The following is a 22,905-nucleotide window of genomic DNA, read 5'->3' on the forward strand; positions in this document are numbered from 1 at the left end:
TTCTTATAAGGACTGGTAACTTGGTATAGGGTGCTACGGTACATAGGCTTGAGTGCGGTACAGTCTGCTGTTCTGTAAGGACCGCTATCGGTCCACAATAGATAGGGTTGACGTGCACCACTGCTGACCGCTCACCTATACTGCAGCAGTCCTTCAGCGGTATAGGGACTGACGTACAGTCTGCTAATCACTAACACACAACCTGCTTGTTCCACAAAAGTTCTTATAAGGACTGGTAACTTGGTATAGGGTGCTACGGTACATAGGCTTGAGTGCGGTACAGTCTGCTGTTCTGTAAGGACCGCTATAGGTCCACAATAGATAGGGTTGACGTGCACCACTGCTGACCGCTCACCTATACTGCAGCAGTCCTTCAGCGGTATAGGGACTAAGAGTTTTGTCACAGGGTCATTTAAAAAATGACATGCAGAGGAAGAGGCAGGCCCTTCCGCAGGGGTGGTAGGGGTAGGGCAGGAGCAACAGGCTTGAGCCAAAGTGGGAAGTTGCAGAAGGTGCGTTCAATTACTTTAAAGGATGCACCAGACTTGGTTGAGTGGCTCGCTCAGCCTTACTCTTCTGCACCCTCCTCATCCTCTCGATCTGCACCCTCTTCTTCACTCTCTGCTATGTGCACCCCCAAAGACACTACCACCAACAACACGACCACCACCACCACCACCACATACCTTCCGCTTGAGTCACTGGAATTATTTTCCGATCCATATCAAGAGGACATTTCTGATGCGCAGCCACTCTTGGTATTGGATCAGGAAGAGGAGGTAGCAACAAGCGCTACTCAGCAGTCTGACGCCAGTACCCAGATCAGCCCAAGGAGGAGGTTGGTCCCCGGTGTTGCTGCCTACTCTACTTATAGCGGTGGGGAAGGTGACGTTGATGATGACGTGTCTAGTGATGTCACGTGGGTGCCCACAAGAGAGGAAGAGGAGGGGAGTTCAGAGGGAGATATGGACCAGCAGATAGGGAGGAGAAGCAGCAATGACTTACATTGCACAGCAGGGACAAAGCAGACTGCAAATGTATCAGGAGCGAGTCATCGACCATGTACGGTCACATCTGGCGCTCCCAGGACACCGGCACATGGCTCCGCAGTGTGGGCTTTTTTTAACGTGTCCGCTGCTGACAATAGCGTTGCCATCTGCAATCTTTGCAGTCAACGCGTTAGTCGCGGTAAGCCCAATACTCACCTAGGGACGACCGCCTTAAGAAGGCACATGAGCAGCCATCACCGAGCCCAGTGGGAGCAACGGAACACACAAAGCCACACTGCAGGCTCTCACCGTCCAGCCTCGTCTTCTACTTCTCCTTCTCCTCTCTCCTCACAATTGTCCTCCACTCCACCTTCCATCACGCCAAGCTCACATTTTTCTGCAAAAAGGCAGGCTTCCGTGGGCCTAATGTTTGAGCGTAAAAAAATGATGACGCCGGATAACCCTCTTGCCCAACGGTTGGCGGCTGGCTTGTCAGAACTCATAGCCCGCCAACTACTGCCATATAAACTGGTGGACTCGGAGGCCTTTCGCAAATTTGTGGCCATTGGAACACCACAATGGAAGGTCCCAGGAAGGAAGTATTTCTCAGAGAAGGGCATCCCAGAGCTATATGGCCATGTTCAGCGGCAAGTGAATGTATCTCTGGCACACAGTGTCGGTGCCAAGATACATCTGACCACAGACACGTGGTCTAGCAAACACGGGCAGGGAAGGTATATCAGTTTTACTGCCCACTGGGTGAACCTTCTGACGGCCGTCAAGCATGTAACCCGTGGCACCCGTGTAGATTTGGTTTTACCGCCACGGATTGCATGCAGGCCTGACTCTTCTTCTCCTCCTCCTACTCCATCCTCCTCCCTCTCCTCCTCAGCTGCCTCCTCCTTTTCCGCTGCTAGCGTCTCTTCCACTGCACCGCCCAAGCTCCCCAGAACCTATTCCACATGCCAGGTGAGACGTTGCCATGCCGTGCTGCGTCTGTTGTGCCTGGAAGCAAAGAGCCACACTGGCCCGGCACTCCTTTCAGCTTTGCGTTCACAGGCAGATGAGTGGCTAACACCGCTCAATTTGACAGTTGGTAAAGTGGTGTGTGACAACGGTGCCAATCTGCTTAGCGCATTGAAACAGGGCAAAATCACGCACGTGCCGTGCATGGCACACGTCTTAAACTTGGTCGTGCAGCGATTCCTTGTCAAATACCCTGGGGTCCAGGACATCTTGCGGCAGGCAAGGAAAATCTCGGCCCATTTCAGAAGATCTTACACGGCCATGGCTCGCCTTGCTGACATTCAGCGGCGACACCATCTGCCGGTCAGACGTCTTATTTGCGATTGCCCGACGCGATGGAACTCAACCTTCTATATGCTTGATAGGCTGCTCCAGCAGAAACGTGCAGTTAACGTCTACCTGTATGAACTCTGCGAAAGAAACGGTTCTGGGGAGCTGGGTTTTTTTTCACCGCGCCAGTGGCTGCTCATGCGCGACACATGCAGACTTCTGCGGCCATTTGAGGAGATCACCAAACTGGTCAGTCGCAGCCATGGCGCCATCAGTGACATGGTACCTTATGCCTTCTTTCTGGAGCGTGCATTGCGTCGTGTCATTGATCAGGCTGTGGAGGAGCAGGAGCGGGAAGATGAGGAAGTCGCAATGCTGGATGAATTCCCAGGGGGGGCTACTCTATCTGAGACAAGTCAACAACAGGAGTCTGATGAGGAGTCAGAGGAGGATGGTGCCGGGGCGGATGAGCAGGAGCAAGAAGAGCATGCTTTAAACCTTTCTGGGATCCCTGTTGTGCGAGGATGGGGAGAGGAGAATGAAGAGGACGACATTATCCTGGATGATGAGCAGGAGCCAGGCCACCACACCGCTTCCACTTTAGTGCAAATGGGGGCCTTCATGCTCCAGTGTTTTAATAGGGACCCCCGTATAAAAAGCATGAGGGTCAAGGACCAGTACTGGGTGGCAACGTACTTAGACCCCCGGTACAAACACAAAATGGCGGAAATGTTACCGCCGTCGCAGAGGGCTGTCAGAATGCAGCACTTCCAGGCCTTGCTTCGAGAAATGCTGCATTCTGCTTTTGCGTGCGCTGGCAGAGGAGCAATTCCCACTCCCAGAGAAGGATTTGCGGGTACCAATCCAACAGCGCCTGCAAGAAGAGGCCGGTTTGAAGATGTGTTGGTGACTTCGGATATGAGGTCATTCTTTCAGCCGACCCATCGACAGGTGTCATCCGGATCCAGCATCAGGGAACGCCTAGACCGTCAGGTGTCCGACTACATTGGGTTAACGGCCGATGTGGACGCTCTGAGGAGTGATGAACCCCTAGACTACTGGGTGGGCAGGCTTGACCTCTGGCCAGAGCTTGCCCAATTTGCAATCGAACTGTTGGCTTGCCCCTCATCCAGTGTCCTGTCCGAAAGGACGTTCAGCGCAGCAGGGGGGATTGTGACCGATAAGCGTACTCGCCTAGCTCACCACAGTGTTAACTACCTCACATTTCTAAAAATGAATGAGGCATGGATCTCGGAGGAATTCAACACATGTGATCAGTAGACCATGTATATGTCTATAAACAATTTTTGGAATCAAGCACACAGACCTTCTTAATTCATTTGGCTCACTTCCCTGACCCAAAAAAGCACACCGTACTATATGCCCCTACCCTCCTCTTTGAAGAGGTTGAGCGGTGTCATATTTCTACTGGGGCTGCTTATTATGAGGGGTTCCCACCATCCCTGTGCTGTGCTGACTTCCTCCTGGGTGTTCTTATTATGAGGGGCTCCCACCATCCCTGTGCTGTGCTGACTTCCTCCTGGGGGTTCTTATTATGAGGGGATCACACCATCCCTGTGCTGTGCTGACTTCCTCCTGGGGCTGCTTACGGTGCTGCTGTCAGCGCTGTATGTCACGGAGCTGCTGTCAGCGCTGTATGTCACGGAGCTGCTGTCAGCGCTGTATGTCACGGAGCTGCTGTCAGCGCTGTATGTCACGGAGCTGCTGTCAGCGCTGTATGTCACGGAGCTGCTGTCAGCGCTGTATGTCACGGAGCTGCTGTCAGCGCTGTATGTCACGGAGCTGCTGTCAGCGCTGTATGTCACGGAGCTGCTGTCAGCGCTGTATGTCACGGAGCTGCTGTCAGCGCTGTATGTCACGGAGCTGCTGTCAGCGCTGTATGTCACGGAGCTGCTGTCAGCGCTGTATGTCACGGAGCTGCTGTCAGCGCTGTATGTCACGGAGCTGCTGTCAGCGCTGTATGTCACGGTGCTGCTGTCAGCGCTGTATGTCACGGAGCTGCTGTCAGCGCTGTATGTCACGGAGCTGCTGTCAGTGCTGTATGTCACGGAGCTGCTGTCAGCGCTGTATGTCACGGAGCTGCTGTCAGCGCTGTATGTCACGGAGCTGCTGTCAGCGCTGTATGTCACGGTGCTGCTGTCAGCGCTGTATGTCACGGAGCTGCTGTCAGCGCTGTATGTCACGGAGCTGCTGTCAGCGCTGTATGTCACGGAGCTGCTGTCAGCGCTGTATGTCACGGAGCTGCTGTCAGCGCTGTATGTCACGGAGCTGCTGTCAGCGCTGTATGTCACGGTGCTGATGTCAGTGCTCTGTATTACGGTGCTGCTGTCAGTGCTCTGTATCTCCTGCACCCTCTTGTTTGCCTACCCTGGTCCCTGACCTTCCCTCTCCTCCATTGCCTTCATTAGCTCCATAGTCCTGAATTGTCAGAACAATTTCCCAAATAAAAAAAAAATGCTTGTAGTTATCGATCCCAAATTCACCTCATACATGTATTATGCTATTGTCCAGGTGGTGGGACTACGTGCTACCCCCTAATAATTACCCCGTGGCCGCAAATTCGACCTAAAGGTTTGCGAAATTCGCCTCCCATTGAAGTCAATGGAGCCCGCGGCGAACGGTCGTTTTCGCGAACGTTTGTGTCCGTTCGCGTTTCGCGTTCGCGAAACGTCCCGTCGGAAGTTCGTCCATCACTAATCTGGGTTATACACAGGAAAATCCAACAGCAAAGCAAGGCAGACAAATGGGAGGCTTGATGAGAAACAATGCAGGTAACTGTCTCTATCACAAGCAAGGGATAGAGTGTTCGGTTTTCTTATATCAGGTGACTGATCAGATCATTCACCTTGCAGGTGAACATAGACAGGGGAAAAGCAACAGTCAACACCTGGGTGCTGGAATGAGGAACAGGGGCATTAAGTGATCATGACACTCTACTGCCAGTCAATGTCTGTTCCTGTTTGTCTTCTGTGTACTGGCGCTTCATCTGTCATTACTGTCTGTGGTTGTCCAGCTAGGGAATTGCATGCCAGGAGTTATCCTGCTGCCCAAGTCCATTTGTACCTTCAATAGCTCTGATAAAGAGTAGGTGCTCATAGACTTTCTACCTTAGAGAAAACCCTTCACCATCAACTAGAAACCTAGTATACACCTAACAACCCCATAACCCTGTACTCACTCTCCTATGTGTCTGCATTCTGTTTGGGTGTCTGTTCCTGCTCTGCCACGGCTTTCTACTTTGCTTCTAAAGATCCAAATCCCAAGGTCCCTGCTACAATTTACAGAATCTTAACAGCTTCTTTACTTATTGCCACTGGCATTCCCTTTGGATGGGTGCATATGCTGTCAGCACATATGTAACCTATGTAAAAAACATTCTAGCAGCTTAAGGATGTACATTAAATATTATATTCTATATAGGATAAGCAGCCATTCTCTTTCCTTCATATCCTTTGTAATTCTTCTAACTTTTGAGACAGGCATTTAAAAATTTAAAACATTGAGCATATTAAAAAAAAAAGCACCTCAATGTCATGCCAGGTCTATATCAGGTAGTAGAGATGTATCTATAAAACAGCATGGTACAATACAATAGGACACTCAATGAGAGCAGAGCACTCAGTGCTTGTACAATAATGGAATCATAACCTAATTCTAATTAGGGCCTACTTTTCTCACTTCATAGCCAAATACAGAAATACATCATGTCTTTGCCTTTTCACATAATTATTTTAATAATTGAGGTCTTGTCTTTCTGGTGCTGTGGTTTTATCTTCCTTTGTAAATAACCTAAATAAATACACAGTTGATGGTACAAAGTTGACATACAATTCCCTATAGGGTCTATAAAGTTCATCCATGTCTTTATGGACCTTGCTTTGTGCACTGGTGCGCAGCCAGTTGGAACAGGAAGGAGCCATCCCCAATATGTTCCCACAAAGTTGGGAGCATGAAATTGTCCAAAATGTCTGAAGCCATAATTCCTCCCTCCACCAAATGATTTGGACCAGTGCACAAAGCAAGGTCCATAAAGACATGGATGAGCGAGTTTGGGGTGGAAGAACTTGACTGGCCTGCACAGAGTCCTGACTTCAACCCGATAGAACATCTTTGGGATGAATTAGAGTGGAGACTGTGAGCCAGGCCTTCTCGTCCAACAACAGTGCCTGACTTCACAAATGCGCTTCTGGAAGAATGGTCAAACATTCCCATAGACACACTCCTAAACCTTGCGGACAGCCTTCCCAGAAGCGTTGAAGCTATTATAGCTACAAAGGGTGGGCCAACTCAATATTGAAACCAATGGACTGAGACTGGGATGCCATTAAATTTCATGTGCGTGTAAAGTCAGGCGTCCAAATACTTTTGGCAATATAGCGTAATACACAGGTAATGCATAATGCATATACTTATTATTCATGTAACTACCTTTTTTTTTTTTTTTACAGATGAGAGGGGTAATCTGCATCACAACAATTTGTTGCCAAGAATCGTTTTGTTAATGCATCGTTGGTATTTGTCTTCTACTGAACTTACTGGAAAACTTCTCTCAATATATCCTTTTGTTAAAGTGCACTGCACAAATTGCAGCAGAACATTCCTGGTTTAGTACCAGCTTTCCAAATGTGTCTGTGCTGTAAACCATAATTGACAGCACAGTTAATCTGCTGATTTCATGCTTGGACACAAAGTCAAGTGGTGACCCATTCTAAACAACCAATTTGTGCTGTCACCCAGTTCAGATCCTGGCCTATAATTCAAGAAACACTGCCTTAATGATTTCTAAAACTGTTAAAAAGTAGCAAGTTTAAATGTGATTTAGGAGACAACTTTGAAAGAAACAGTAGCCAATAAAATGCTCCTAACTACAGTATTATACTATAAAACTTGTGGTTTAATGATTGATAATTCATATTATGGAAAAATTATAGATTCTTTCTCATTTCTCGCTCATTGAGAAACACAGAAAGTGAGAGACTGACAGGTTATATTGCTGCCAATGGAAGAATTGGACGAAGAAGTGTCCTAGGAAGATAGATGTCTATTCTCCACTCTGCTATGAAAAGTCTAACCATTTTGCTAGCTACCATCTTTTTCTTTATTCAAGATTTCTACTTCTATATGCAGCTATCTGGATCGCATTTCCCCAGCCTAGACTGCATGTTGAAGAGCTAACCTGGATTGTAACCTTTGGACATTGGACCTGCATTGAAGGGCCTTCCAGGCCTGCATGTACAGTACTTGTGAGAGTTAACTGTGGAGTTCTTTCTGGGTTCATTGCTTAAAGTGGTTGTATACTCAAATTTTTAACTTTTACCTACAGGAAAGCCTATAATTTGCGGGTTTACTACCGCTTTAAGCAGAACCTTGTCACCGAAAGACTCCTTTTGTGAGTAGACCATAAGGGCCGAGCAGTGGGAGCTACTATGTTACTAACTGTGCTGAGGAATGCTACATTTTAGGTCTTACCACAGAAAGGATTAGTGCAGGGGGATTGAGCGGAGAGAGTGTCACACGCTTCCTCCATGCTCTTTACCATTATTTAGCTTGCTTCCACTGCAAGAGACACATGAAACTCTCCTTTATTTATCCCTGCTGTCCACCTAGAGTGACCTGGCCACCTTGGGCCACCTGACCCTACATCAGCCTTCCAACAGTTGGTATGTTTTAGAGGCCTTGTCTCATACCCTGAGCACATTGCCTACTTGTGGTGCAACATATTTGGTTACAGACACTAACTGCCTTACTCCCTCCTGAGGCATCTGACACTTAGAGTCCATAATTGTGCCCTCCACTAGAGTTTATGCCATCTTTGAAGTCTTCTTTAGGGCTGTGGCGCATGGTTGCTTCCTCCACTCTATCCAGGGAGGATTTCACTGCAGTCATGCTGAATTTTATGGGCCAAATAGCACTACTGATTTTTGACCCTTACGGCCTGAGGTCAGAGTCTTTCTTTATGGAGATTAGAAAAATCCTGGCATACTTTATCTCAACCAAACAGTTAGTGCAGGGTTGCGAACAACATTGCCTTGATCATACAGATCTTGCAGAGTTTTGGATGGGTCCAGAACCTTCAGAAGTCAGCTCTGGAACCGATTCATCACTTGAAATATCTGGGTCCAATCCTAGATATTTATCAAGATTTTCCAGGCAAATGTTCAGGTCTTATCTGATGCCATCTTTAGGTGTAAGGTCCTTCAAGCAGCTCTTTGAGCTGCAAATAGTTACCCGTTCTGTTGTTTTTTGTGGGCCTGTTAATGTTTATTCGTTTTTTTCCTGCTGCTTTTGGACATTCCAACAGTCTTTGAATTCCAGTGTCTCTTAATGAATGAGAAAGAAAAAGAGATGTTCGTGGTTACCATGCAATCCGATTCTTTAAGTCTACTGAGGGACACAGGTCTCACTCTTTTGGATTATGTTCTTGTTATTTCTTTCCCACAGAATTCAGGGGTGCTAGGAGTAGGCAAGGTTATATTGGGCTGGCCCACATTTTTTTGTTTGACAGTGTCCAATCTTCATGTAGGAGGCAGTATAACAGATAGTGTCACGTACCTGGTGGAGGGAGCCCGGAATGCAGGGAGCGGCCTCTCGTAAGCCTCTGGCTCGAGATTCCCTGGAAGTGGGGACAGGGATTCTAGAGTTCAGAGGGCACAAGTGCCGAGCAGGTGAAGAGTAGAACTGGCCCTGGAGCTGACGGCAGACAACGGCAGGCACAGGTGGTCAGTCTGGAACGGCTGGTAAGCAGACAGCGGCTGGCAGCGGGTACAGATGGTCACACTGAAACAGCTGGTAGGTAGGCAGCAGACAGCAGCAGGCACAGATGGACAGACTGGAACAGCTGGCAGGCAGGCAGCAGATAGCAGCAGGCACGGGTGGTCAGACTGGAACAGCTGGCAGAACTAGCGAGGTCAAGGTACAAGCCGGGTCGGTAACTGGCGGGCAGCAGCGGTACACAGGAGAAGGCAGAAGCGTGGTCAAACAGTCCGAGGGTCAAAGGCTGGCAGCAGGCAGGGATCGTCAGGAACAGGCCGGGTAGAACGGAACAGGAACAATCAGGTAAGCAGGAGGCAGAGTAACCGGAACGCTGTAGACTGGACAGCACCGAGGCACTGAAACGGATTCCTTAAGAAGCCCTCTGGGCGCCAAGAACGGTCGCACGGCGTGCCTGCGTGCGCCCGCGTGAAACTGTGCAGCTGTTCGTGACCCCGCGCACCCGCGTGCGCCTATTCGTATCATCGTGCACCCGCGTGCGCTCGTTCGCAACATCGCGCACCCGTGTGCGCCCGTTCGTACCCACTCGCACCCGCGTGCGTCCGTTCGCGCCAACGCGCGCCCATGGATACCTATTAACACTCAACGAGGGGATTCCGTGGGTAGGCCTTCCATGAGCCACTGGATTCCGGAGACGACCATGACATTGCACCCCCCCAAGGGGCAGCCTCCGGATGCCCAACTGTGCCATCTTACCCAGATGGGCCCTCTCAAAGGCAAGTATCAGTCTTCTGGACTCAGGCTCCCAAGAATTTTCTTCAGGCCCGTACCCCTTCCATTTCACCAAAAATTGGATTTGATTGCATCTTCGCCTACAGTCCAGGATGGATTCCACCTCATATTCGACTTCACGGTCGATGATCACGGGTTCAGGTGGAGCAACCTTCCGGCTGTCAAAGGGATCTGGAACGGCTGGCTTGAGCAAAGCTACGTGGAAGACAGGGTGAATCCGGAACGATTCTGGCAATTTTAGCTCATACGCCACATCATTCACCTTTTTCACAACTGGGAAGGGACCCACGAATCTTGGACCCAACTTTTTAGATGGACAGGCCATCTTCAGGTTCAGAGTGGATAGCCAAACTTGATCCCCGACCTTGAGATTAAGTTCTCCCCTTCTCTTCTTGTCAAACACCTCTTTATTATACCTCTGGGTTCTTGTCATGGTCTCCTGCAGAAGCCTGTTGTTGGATCTGAAGAAGTCAATACTTTTCTGAACCGCTGGTACCGGACATTCTGGAAGATCGTTGGACAGAAATAAAGGATGGAAACCGTAGTTTGCGAAGAACGGGGACTGTTTCGTGGCTGAATGAATGGAGTTATTGTATGAAAATTCGGCTAGTGGAAGCAAGGGAGCCCAGTCATCCTGAGAGAATGACGAGAAACAGCGCAGGTACTGTTCCAACGTCTGGTTCGTTCGTTCAGTTTGCCCATTGGTTTGAGGGTGGTAGGCAGAAGAGAAACAGAGATCGATTTTCAGGGCCCCACAAAGTGCCCTCCAGAACTTGGACGTGAATTGTACTCCCCGATCCGATGTGATATTCGCAGGAATGCCATGCAGTCTCACAATTTCTTTAATGAATATCTTGGCTGTTTCCGCGGCGGAGGGAGTACCCTTCATTGGTAAGAAGTGGGCCATCTTAGATAACCTATCCACTACCACAAAGATCGTGGAACAGCCTTCTGAAGGTGGTAGCTCGACAATGAAGTCCATTGAGATCATCCGCCAGGGCCTCTCTGGGACAGGTAGTGGTTTCAACAGACCCCAGGCCCTGGACTAACTGCCTTTGTTCTGGATGCAGGTGACACATGCCTCCACATATTTCTTACAGTCCGACTTTAACTGCGGCCACCAGAATGTTCGCTGAACCAGTTCGGGTTCTTAAGGACTCCAAAATGGCCAGCCAGCAAATGGTCATGACAGCACTCGAATTTCCTGAGGAACAAAAATCTTGTCTTTGTACCAGAAGAGTTCGTCCTTGGCCAGAAGAGTGACGTCAGGTGGGAGAACAGCACTAACGGAAGCCTGCTTGATCTGAGACAGCAGATTTCCTTGGAGCAGGAGGAAATTCCCTGAGGGCAGAATGGTGTCCGGATGCGAGGAGGTTTCGGGTTCATTAAACATTCGAGACAGAGCGTCCGGCTTAGTATTCTTTGACCCAGGACGATAAGTTATGTGGAAGGAGAATCTGGAGAAGAAAAGTGCCCATCTGGCCTGACGTGGTCTCAATCTCTTGGCAGACTTCAAGTACTCCAGATTCTTATGGTCCGTGTAAATGAGGATTGGATGCGCTGCTCCTTCCAGCAGATAACGCCACTCTTCGAGAGCCACCTTGATGGCTAATAGTTCCCGGTCTCCGACGTCATAATTGCCTTCTGCCTCGGATAGCTTGCGGGAAAAGAACGCAACTGGGTGCAGAAGAGATCTTGGTCCATGCCTTTGAGAAAGTACCGCCCCAACCGCTATCTCAGAGGCATCGACCTCCAGAATGTATGGCAGAGTTGGGTCAGGGTGCTTAAGAATAGAGGCCGACACGAACAAATCCTTCAGAGTGGTGAAGGCCTTTTGAGCCTCGGGGGACCATTGGAACCTCAGGCCCTGTTTAGTTAGTCTCGTGATGGTAGAAATTATGGTGGAAAATCCCCTAATAAATTTTCTATAAAAGTTTGTGAATCCGATGAACCGCTGGACCCCTTTCCTGTCCGTGGGAGCGGGCCAATCTCGAATGGCAGAAATCTTCTGAGGGTCCATTTCGATGCCATCTACGGAAATGATCAGCCCCAGAAACTGAATACTTCGCTGTTCGAAAGTACATTTTTCCGGCTTGGCGTATAGTCCGTGAAATCGGAGTCGGGATAACACGTTCCTGACGTGTTCCCGATGTTCAGCCAGGGAAGAAGAAAAGATCAGGATGTCGTCTAGATAGGTGATAACGAATAGATCTAGATAGTCTCTAAAAATGTCGTTTATGAAATGCTGAAACGTGGCAGGGGCATTACATAAACCAAAAGGCATGACCAAGTACTCAAAATACCCAAAGCGAGTGCGGAAGGCGGTCTTCCACTCATCTCCATTTCGGATGCGAACAAGATTATAGGCACCCCGAAGATCCAGTTTCGAAAACACTGCTGCGGACCCCAGTCTTTGAAATAGTTCAGGCACAAGTGGCAAAGGATAACGGTTCTTTATAGTTATTTTGTTGAGTGCCCGATAGTCCCCACGGGGGCGTAAGGTTTGGTCCTTCTTTTCCACGAAGAAGATTCCCGCGCCTGCCGGGGAAGTAGAGGGACGTATGAATCCCTTTCTTAAATTGTCATCCAGATAGGCTTTCAGGGCTACCAACTCAGTTTCTGATAGTGGGAAGATTCTCCCAAAGGGAATTTCTGCACCTGGAAGCAGTTCTATTGGACAATCGTATGGTCTGTGAAGGGGTAAAGTCTCTGCACCCTTCTTGCTAAAAACGTCCAGGAAGTCGTGGTAGACAGGAGGTACAGCCTGACGGGTTTCTGCGTTAACTTCCAGGCAGAGCAAGGAGGAGGAGGCTTGGTCGGTTCCCGACAAGCAGTGTTGGAGACAATAAGGTGAAAGGAATTTCAACTTTCCAGTGGACCAGTCAATCTGGGGGTTGTGTGCCTTCAGCCAGGGCATGCCTAATATGATAGGGAAAAGAGGGGATGTGATGACATCCAAACACAGCAACTCCTGGTGGATCCCGGCAATGGTAGTAAACAAGGGCTGAGTCTCCTGGGTTACAGGACCAGACTTGAGAGTTGAACCGTCGGCCAGATGTACGGAAAGTCCCTTTGCCCTGGGCCGAAGGGGAATGTTATATTTTGAGGCAAAAGATAAGTCTATAAAGCCACTGCAAGCTCCTGAGTCAATAATGGTGTTGGTCCGGATGTTCCCTCCTGGGAGCTGCAAGAAAATGGGTTACAGTCAGATGGGAAGTAATACTTGGTAAGTCAGAAGTAAGGGCAGGAGACATGGAGAGGCACTTACGGAGCTTGGCAGGGCAAGTGCGCACGAAATGTCCTGGTTCTCCACAGTACAAACAGAGGTTTCCTACCCGACGGCGCTGGCGTTCTTCAGGCGTCAAGGAAGGTCTAAGTAGGCCCAGCTGCATGGGTTCAGGTGGGTCCTGGTTCACCGTGATGGGAGTAGAAGAGGCTGGATGGGAGGAGTTAGATACCCGAGGTAGCATCCACACTGGACGAGGGGTTGTCGTGGACCGCTCCGAACGACGTTCTCTTAAGCGTCTGTCTATTTGGATAGACAAATCCACTAAAGCTTCTAAAGTCTCAGGAATGCCCACTCGAGCTAGCTCATCTTTCAGGGGTTCCGAAAGACCCATACGGAACTGGTAACGTAGTGCCGCGTTGTTCCAATCTGTGTCAGAACTCCAGCGTCGGAACTCCGACACATAGTCTTCCACGGGTCGACGGCCTTGCTGTAGTGTGTGCAAAGCCGCTTCAGCGGTGGCAGTTAATTGTGGATCTTCATATAACCGTGACATGGCCTGAAAGAAAATGTCTAGGGTTTCGAGAGAAGGATCCTTCTTTTCCAGTAGGCGATGAGCCCAGGACTGGGGTTCGCCTGTCAACAGGGAGATGACATATCCCACTTTGGTGGCTTCAAGGGAGAAGGTCCTAGGTTGAAGAGCAAAGAAAAGCTCACAGGAATTGCGAAAAGCACGGAATCTTCCCCAGTGGCCAGAGAATCTTTCGGGTGTGGGCACCCTAGGTTCAGGGGGCAACATCACCACAGAAGGTGCAACAGAAGTCCCGGAAACAGCTGGTGTGGAAGTAGACAAGGCCTGAACCCGTTCCTCCAACTGACTATAGCCCTCCTGTAGGTTCTTCACCGCTTGAGTAAGTCCTGCAAGATGGCGGCAGAGCTCATCCATAGGAGAGGCTCCCTGCGTGGGCTCGGACATGGCTGTCCAGTACTATCACGTACCTGGTGGAGGGAGCCCGGAATGCAGGGAGCGGCCTCTCGTAAGCCTCTGGCTCGAGATTCCCTGGAAGTGGGGACAGGGATTCTAGAGTTCAGAGGGCACAAGTGCCGAGCAGGTGAAGAGTAGAACTGGCCCTGGAGCTGACGGCAGACAACGGCAGGCACAGGTGGTCAGTCTGGAACGGCTGGTAAGCAGACAGCGGCTGGCAGCGGGTACAGATGGTCACACTGAAACAGCTGGTAGGTAGGCAGCAGACAGCAGCAGGCACAGATGGACAGACTGGAACAGCTGGCAGGCAGGCAGCAGATAGCAGCAGGCACGGGTGGTCAGACTGGAACAGCTGGCAGAACTAGCGAGGTCAAGGTACAAGCCGGGTCGGTAACTGGCGGGCAGCAGCGGTACACAGGAGAAGGCAGAAGCGTGGTCAAACAGTCCGAGGGTCAAAGGCTGGCAGCAGGCAGGGATCGTCAGGAACAGGCCGGGTAGAACGGAACAGGAACAATCAGGTAAGCAGGAGGCAGAGTAACCGGAACGCTGTAGACTGGACAGCACCGAGGCACTGAAACGGATTCCTTAAGAAGCCCTCTGGGCGCCAAGAACGGTCGCACGGCGTGTGCCCGTGTGAAACCGTGCAGCCGTTCGTGACCCCGCGCACCCGCGTGCGCCTGTTCGTATCATCGCGCACCCGCGTGCGCTCGTTCGCAACATCGCGCACCCGCGTGCGCCCGTTCATACCCACTCGCACCCGCGTGCGTCCGTTCGCGCCAACGCGCGCCCATGGATACCTATTAACACTCAACGAGGGGATTCCGTGGGTAGGCCTTCCATGAGCCACTGGATTCCGGAGACGACCATGACAGATAGTCTCTGAATTCCTGTGTTCTTTAATGGGGCTCTATTTTTGTAAATTTTAGAATTTAATGAATCTGCACACTCAAAGATGAACATGCCTTATGGCAATTATGTAGGTTGAAAGTGTTAGCTCTGTTATTGTCATTAGATATTCCTTGCAGCTAACCAGTGTGGAAAAACCACGAGCAAGGAAAATTATGTTAATTTGCCCTTTGCAAAACAATTTTCCGCAAGACACCTCCATGTTGGTACACTCATAGCTCTAGCAATGCTCTTGCAAAGTGTTCTTTTATAAAATGTAGCGTTCCATAGTAAAATGGTAAAAATGAATCAGAAATGGCAGTTGTACCTTAGCTCAATGGATGGAATCAGACTTTGTCTTGGTATGGCTTGAATGTCCAGTCATCTATATATGAAATAATAATTTCCCATATTTTTTTTGCCATTACTAAGGTTCTTTTATTGGGGGGGAGGGGCAGAGCTCAAGTAAAGCAATCAGCTATTTTTTTTAACTCTTTATTTTCAGTGACAAAATTTATAATACACCAGACAAAACAAACCCTAGTTGCTGCTCCAACACAGCTTAACATAAGTTAGATTACATCAGGTCAAACATAGGAATGATAAGCAATCAACTATCTTGAATGTAAAATTAAACTTTATTATACAAAAACATAGAAAAGTTGATAGCAGTCATATATGGTTGTGCAAGATGTTCTTAAAACATACATTTAAGAGCATACTTATATACAAAGTATATCCAAGTTCCACTAAAACCATAAATCATATTTAAGCTAGAGAAACACTGGAGCATGGCAGATTTGTTGCTATATGACAGAAACCACTTATAGCTCTTTGTGGTAGTGTGCTGTCTCTGTTTCCATTGGACTCATCTGCATGTTGCTCCCATTCAGGAGGCTAATGATGGGCATGAACATAGACATGAATAGTTATACAGTATCTCACAAAATTGAGTAAACCCTTCACATTTTTGTAAATATTTTATTATAACTTTTTATGTGACAACACTGAAGAAATTACACTTTGCTACAATGTAAAGTAGTGAGTGTACAGCTTGTATAACAGTGTAAATTTGCTGTCTCTCCAAAATAACTCAACACACAGCCATTAATGTCTAAACCACTGGCAACAAAAGTGAGTGCACGCCAATCCAATGAGCGTGGCCGAGTCTGGCATTCGTGTCTGTGGACGCAAGTGCTGGACTTTGGAGCGAGCCCGCAAGGTAACCCCCTCAGGAGAGAGCTTCTCCTAGGGGATTTTCTGATGCTCGCAGGAGCCACCGGGGGGACCCCAGAAGAGGATGTTCGGGGCCGCTCTGTGCAAAACGAGCTGCACAGTGGGGTAAGTATGACATGTTTGTTATTTAAAAAAACAAAACAATCCTTTACAATCACGTTAAGATGTACTGTAAGAGAAAGCAAAGAGATTTTCTAGGTTTTAACATTATAATACTGCAAGTTTCTGACTTTATTATTGTATAATTATATACTAATTGAAGGGAATGATCTCTATAGGAATGTATTGAGGGCTATGAAGAGAGTATGTATAGGGTCTGTTAGTATTGGTGAGTTGGCACTGGTGAACAGACACTGCCTTAAAATACGCTGACAGTGATTAGTCAGCGAATGAAGCACTAATTGATGCACTTTAAGCCCTTGTACACACGGTCGGACATTCTGCCAACAAAATCCGTTGGATTTTGTCCGACGGATTTTGTCCGACGGATTGTGTCCGAAACTGTTGCATACACACGGTCGGACCAAGTTGTCGGAAAATCCGATCGTTCAGAACGTGATGACGTTATTTCGTTACGACGGGACTACGTTCACGCTAGTAGCCAATAGCTTTGGTGTAGGAATATGATCTGAGCATGCGTGGCACTTTGTCCGATCGGAATTCTCTACACATGATCGGACAAGGTCCGATCGGATCAGTTTGTCGGAAAATATTTCCAACAAGTTGGAAAATTGGGTCCGACGGATATTCCGATGGAAACAGTCTGATGCATACCACACACAGTCGGATTATCCGACAAAACGGTCCGATAGGACACATTCCGTCTGAATCTCCGACCGTGTGTACAAGGGCTTACAGTTTATACTGTAAATCTTAAGATTTTATTGGAACTCTGCGCCTGCTTTTTTTTTTTTTACAATTGTTTAAGCTTAATTGCTTCAAATTTTTTCTATAATTGAATTAACCAAATAGATTGACTTTATTTTCAGGACTTTTCCTTCATGCTATTTTCTTAATATTTTCTTTAATCTTTTACATATCAAAATGCTACTGGTGAAAACTGTGATATATTGCGACTGAAGACATGTCACTTTATGAGGTAAGATTATATAAAAGGAAAATTGAATATGGTTTTTAGAAATGTAGACTCAAAGACAAGTGCACCTCTGCAACTCTCCAAGAACTCTCCTCATACAGTGGAATGAGGTGCTGGCTTGGAGTCCTTCATTTTGTCACACATGGCTCATTATAATCCAAGAGAAAAGCTGCACACCACAATGACATCACAGACAAAACTTCATCTCGTAATCCTCCAAGACCATCCCACTGAAATGTTTGACCCTATGGGCCCAATCCTCTATGATTAAGCCTACTGGGTGAACCATGTCAGAGCAGGGATCCTGTGGGAGGGACCATGTTCTGCAGCTTGTTGGCTGTGAAGTTTTGTCATCGGTGTGTGGCTTTTCTTTTAGATTACACTGAGCCATGGTTTCAGAAAACTTTAAATGATCAGTTTCTTGTATTTGCTTTCTTGTTTTTAGGCCAATAGGCTACAAACTTTTCAATAGAGAACGTTTAAAAAAAAGACTTTATGTAAGGACTTTTACTTTCTTTATCCACAGTACTATTTATAAGTTGCGATTTTCAAAATGTTAGGATGTTGTGTAACTGCATATATTAGGAAACTCTGGATGTCTTTGTTTGTATGACGTCTGTATAATTTGAGATAATGTGTAATACACATACTGATACAGAAGGTTATAAGTGTGAACAGTCACCTTTCTTAATGGAGGTCCAATCATAAGTACAAATACTACATATACTGTACAAACTGTATAACTGGAGACAAAATGCATTAACAAAATCTAAAGCAAATGTATAAATATATTTTTAGGAAGTAGAATGCACTTGGCTACTTCATTCCTTAAGGCCAGGTTCACACTGGTACGACATGGAAGTCGAACAACTTCCGCTCTGACTTTGCCCTACGACTTCATATCCGACTGTCATGAACGAGATCCGGCTTTGGTCCAACAATACCAGGCCCTTTGAGTCTGCTATGAATCTTGAGGGAGGACCCAACACCAAAATGTAAAAAAATGGTGTGGGGACCCTCCAAAATCTATACCAGACCCATATCCGAGCATGCAGTCTGGCAGGTCAGGACAGGAGTGGAGAAGAGTAAGTGCCCCCCCCCCTCCAGGTCACATGGGGGGGTGATGGGGACAAGGGCCTCTTCCCAACAACCCTGAGCTGTGGTTGTCGGGGTCTGTGGGTGGGAACTTATCAGAATCTGGAAGCCCCCTTTAACCCTATGTGAATAAGTATGGAGGTACAATGTACCCCTACCCATTCACCCAAAAAAAGTGTCAAAAAATAGAATTTTTATAACAGCTTACCTGTAAAATCCTTTTCTTGGAGTACATCACGGGACACAGAGCCACAGTAATTACTGTATGTCTTCTTTCTTCCAGTTATTCTCGCTGTGCTAATGTATTCTTTCTCTAGTTCTTCTCACTGCGCTGATGTCTTCTTCCTCTGGTTCTCCCTCTAGTTCTTCTCACTGCACTGATGATTTCTTCCTCTGCCGGTTCTTCCTCTGTCACCGCCCCATCATGCGTGGGGGTCCCCCCAATGTAGAGAGCATGTGGCCCAGTATGGTCCATGATAGGGTCATTTCCTGACCTGGCAGCCTGCGTGCTTGGATAAGGGTCTGGTATGGATTTTAGGGGGACCCATGTCCTTTTTTTCTCTTTATTTTGACATGGGGTTCCCCTTTAAAATACATACTAGACCAATGGCTCTGGTATAGTCTTGGGGGGCACCTCACTCAGTTTTTTTTTAAATGTTGGCATGGGGTCTCCCCTCAAGATCCATACCAGACCCAAAGGGCCTGGTATGGAGTTGGGGGTGAACCCCACGCTGTTTTTTTTTAAATTTTGTTGTGAGGTTCCAAGTTGCATGCCAAGGTTGGATCAGTTAAGATGATGATCCAACTTTGATCCAACTTGGTTTGAAGTTGGACCAAAGTAGTGCAGGAACCTTTTTCTAAGTTGGATCAACTTGTGTCAGACCAGTTAAGTTGGCTCTCATAGGGAACCATTGATTTATACAGTACCTCACAAAAGTGAGTACACCCCTCACATTTTTGTAAATATTTTATTATATCTTTTCATGTGACAACACTGAAGAAATTACAGTAGTGAGTGTACAGCTTGTATTACAGTGTAAATTAGCTGTCCCCTCAAAATACCGGTAACTCAACACACAGCCATTAATGTCTAAATCGCTGGCAACAAAAGTGAGTACACCCCTATGTTAAAATGTCCAAATTGGGCCTCAATATTTTGTGTGGCAACCATTATTTTCTGCCTTAACCCTCTTGGGCATGGAATTGACCAGAGCTTCACAGGTTGCTACTGGAGTCCTCTTCCACTCCTCCATGACATCCACCTTCCCTTTGAGGATGCCCCACAGATGCTCAATAGGGTTTAGGTCTAGAGACATGCTTGGTCAGTCCATCACCTATACCCTAAGATTCTTTAGCAAGGCAGTGGTCATCTTGGAGGTGTGTTTTGGGCTGTTATGCTGGAATACTGCCCTGCAGCCCAGTTTCCAAAGGGAGGGGATCATGCTCTGCTTCAATATGTCACAGTACATGTTGGCATTTATGGTTACCTCAATGAACTGTAGCTCCCCAGTGTTGGCAGCACTCATGCAATCCATGTCCTTAGTCTGCTTGTCCTCAGCAAACTGTTTTATGGGCTTTCTTGTGCATCATCATTCAAAGAGGCTTCCTTCTGGGATGACAGCCACGCAGACCAATTTGATGCAGCGTGTGGGGTATGGTCTGAGTTTATATAAAGGCTGCTGGTCATTTGCTGGACATCATCCATCCACTGTGTTCTATTTTTCTTTTTCTTTACGTTGTTCTCTCCCACAAACTTGCATATGGCTTGTCTAGCTGAGTTTCCTGCAATATGGTGAATAAATTGGCATTTTCTTTTTAATATTCCTTCCAGCAGATGTGTTTTTGTATCACTGACTCGTTGGTGGCCTGATGCACACTGGATGTTTTGCTAAGAAACATGTGTAACATTGTTAGACGCATTTAAGTGTGTCAAATGCTTGGGCATTCATTTCATTGGCCAGAATAATAATTTATTCTGGCCACTGGAATTAATTGGCACTCAAGTACAAAATGCGCCTAGTGTTAGCATGCATTTAGGCATGTTTACACATGCAAATCAATTTTTTGGCCAAAACGCCCCTGCTCCTGGATGCACTGGCTGTGCTTTTTTTCTGCCTCTACACTCCTCTAAACACCTATGTATACATGGACACATAGGCTAACATAGAGAGGTGTTGAGAGGCAGAAAAACTGGCAGAGAAAACGTCCAGTGTGCATGAGGCCTTAACCACTTGCTTACTGGGCACTTAAACCCCCCTCCTGCCCAGACCAATTTTCAGCTTTCAGCGCTGATGCACTTTGAATGACAATTGCGCGGCCATACAACACTGTACCCAAATGAAATTTTTATCATTTTTTTCCCACAAATAGAGCTTTCTTTTGGTGGTATTTAATTACAGCTGGGAGTTTTATTTTTTGCTAAACAAACAAAAAAAAGATGCAAAAAAAATCAAAAATAAAAATCATGTTTAATAGTTTGTTATAAAATTTTGCAAACAGGTCATTTTTCTCCTTCATTGAAGTGCGCTGATGAGGCGGCACTGATAGGCTGCACTGGTGGGCACTGATAGGCTGCACTGGTGGGCACTGATAGGCACAGATAAGGCGGCACCGATGGGCACAGATAAGGCGGCACTGATGGGCACAGATAAGATGGCACGGATGGGTGGCATGGATGGGTGGCACTAAGGGGCACTGATAGGTACCACTGATAGATGGGACTGATGGGCACTGATAGGTGGCACTGATAGGTGGCTCTGATAGGTGGCACTGCTGGGCACTGATGGGCGGCACTGATGGGCACTGATGGGCACTGGTAGATGGCACTGATGGGCACGGATCTCAAGTGGTTAAAGACAAAGCGAGGGAAAATGCTTCTGCGTCATACCTGAGAACAGATCAAAATTATATTTGTAGCAATTATTTCTATATGTTTAGAGGGACATTTTTTTTTCATTGGCTCTGTGTGTCTCCAAACTTTGGTTTTGGCAATTCAAGCTCTGATGTCAACATTGTTCTTCAGGTTTTCTTTAGTATGTATTTAAAGATAATAGACTATGGTTACTTGTAATATTCTTTCATTTTTGAAGCAATATTCTAGATTCTGGTCAAGTGGCAAAATCTGTTCTATTCACTACAGCAATTTAATTTGTCTGGCTGTAACGCAATTGAAGTGCACCGATCCTTTCTTTACATACATAATAATTGTACTTCTATGGTCTTTTGGAGTTTGCGTCTAGATTATTTACAAGATCTGGAGTATTATTGGGAGAGATTGTTTCCCTACTTTATGTGCAACTTTATGAGTTTTATGTGGACACTGGCTTGCATTTTTTTCACAGGCTCTTAACTGAGTTGTAATCTCTGATTGCGCATTATCCATATATGACCATGTTACTTACAAGAGTGTAACAAAAAGAAAGAAAAAGAACTTCCATTTATGGCCTACAATGCATCATTAACCCCCCTTCCTCCACAAAAAGGTATATCCCAAGTTAGAAATTAATATATTCGCAGATGTGCTTCCATTTTGATATTTTATAGTAACAAAACATATTAAAACACCTTGGTATGTCCCATTTGTTAAAACAGAATATCACACTCCATGTATCTCTCCCCAGAACCCGACATGTATTTCAAAATTCTTCCTATATAAATGCCTGAATACTTGGTTTCACCATGGCCAAGGATTACTACACACAAATATTATCAGCTATCAAATATATTACATATAATGTTTCCTAAATGGTCAAGAATAGTTTATAAACTGTGGGTTATATAAGTCCCTCTATCCCCCCATAGATGCCCTCAATATGACAACATATGGCGCATAGAACGCACACTGGATAAAGATCACATTAGTGACTAAATGTGTCTCTATGTAAATAAACATGGGTCTTATGAGAAAATGAGAGGGATCAGTTTGTTGTCTATAGAAACGTAAGGAAACAATATGTGGGTTTTCAAGAATCAGCTTGAAAAATTCCAAACTTGGCGTATATACTTGAGTGTATACTTTTAAATATCACCTACAAGAATGACAACACTTTGTACACAACAACTTTAATTTCTGAATAACATGATCAAGTACTCTGGAATGAGGCCAGTGTTCCTGTTTTCTTAATTTGTCTTTCCTCCTGAATAATGGCAACAGCCTAAGGGTCCTTTCACACGGGGCGGATCAGTTCTGATCCGCCCCGTGGATATCCGTTTGCTCAGCGGGGATCACTCCGTCGATCCCCGCTGAGCAGGGAGATGACAGGTCTGTCTCTGCACACTGCACAGGGACGGACCTGTCACAGCGCCGCTCTCCCCTATGGGAGATCGGATGACGACGGACCGCAGTGCCCGTCGTCACCCGATCCGATCCGCAGACGGATGGAAAAATAGCTTTTTCCTCCGTTACACTTTTTCGGATCGGAGCGGGTCGGATGTCAGCTGACTTGTCACCGCTGACATCCGACGCTCCATAGAGCTCTATGGAGCACCCGTTCAGGTCCGCCTGAAAAACTGACAGGCGGGCCTGAACGGGACGTCAGTGTGAAAGGGGCCTAACTCTGCTTTGCAAACATCT

The 22,905-nt window shown here is 47.0% G+C and overlaps 1 protein-coding gene across 5 annotated transcripts in view; it reads left to right on the forward strand.

The window, feature by feature from the left end:
• RASGRP3 (RAS guanyl releasing protein 3) overlaps window positions 1-22,905 on the forward strand; it is a 280,740-nt gene that overhangs the window by 158,971 nt on the left and 98,864 nt on the right. For all 5 annotated transcript variants that reach the window (XM_077486434.1, XM_077486437.1, XM_077486433.1 and 2 more), the window contains 2 exons: window positions 6,755-6,860; window positions 17,178-17,240. In XM_077486434.1, the coding sequence (XP_077342560.1) occupies window positions 6,755-6,860; window positions 17,178-17,240 (169 nt within the window). The remainder of the gene's footprint in view (window positions 1-6,754; window positions 6,861-17,177; window positions 17,241-22,905) is intronic.

This window comes from Lithobates pipiens, unplaced genomic scaffold, assembly GCF_037356315.1.
Source record: "Lithobates pipiens isolate NorthernLeopardFrog02 unplaced genomic scaffold, aLitPip1_a1.2 Scaffold_18, whole genome shotgun sequence".
NCBI classification, from domain to species: Eukaryota; Metazoa; Chordata; class Amphibia; order Anura; family Ranidae; genus Lithobates; species Lithobates pipiens.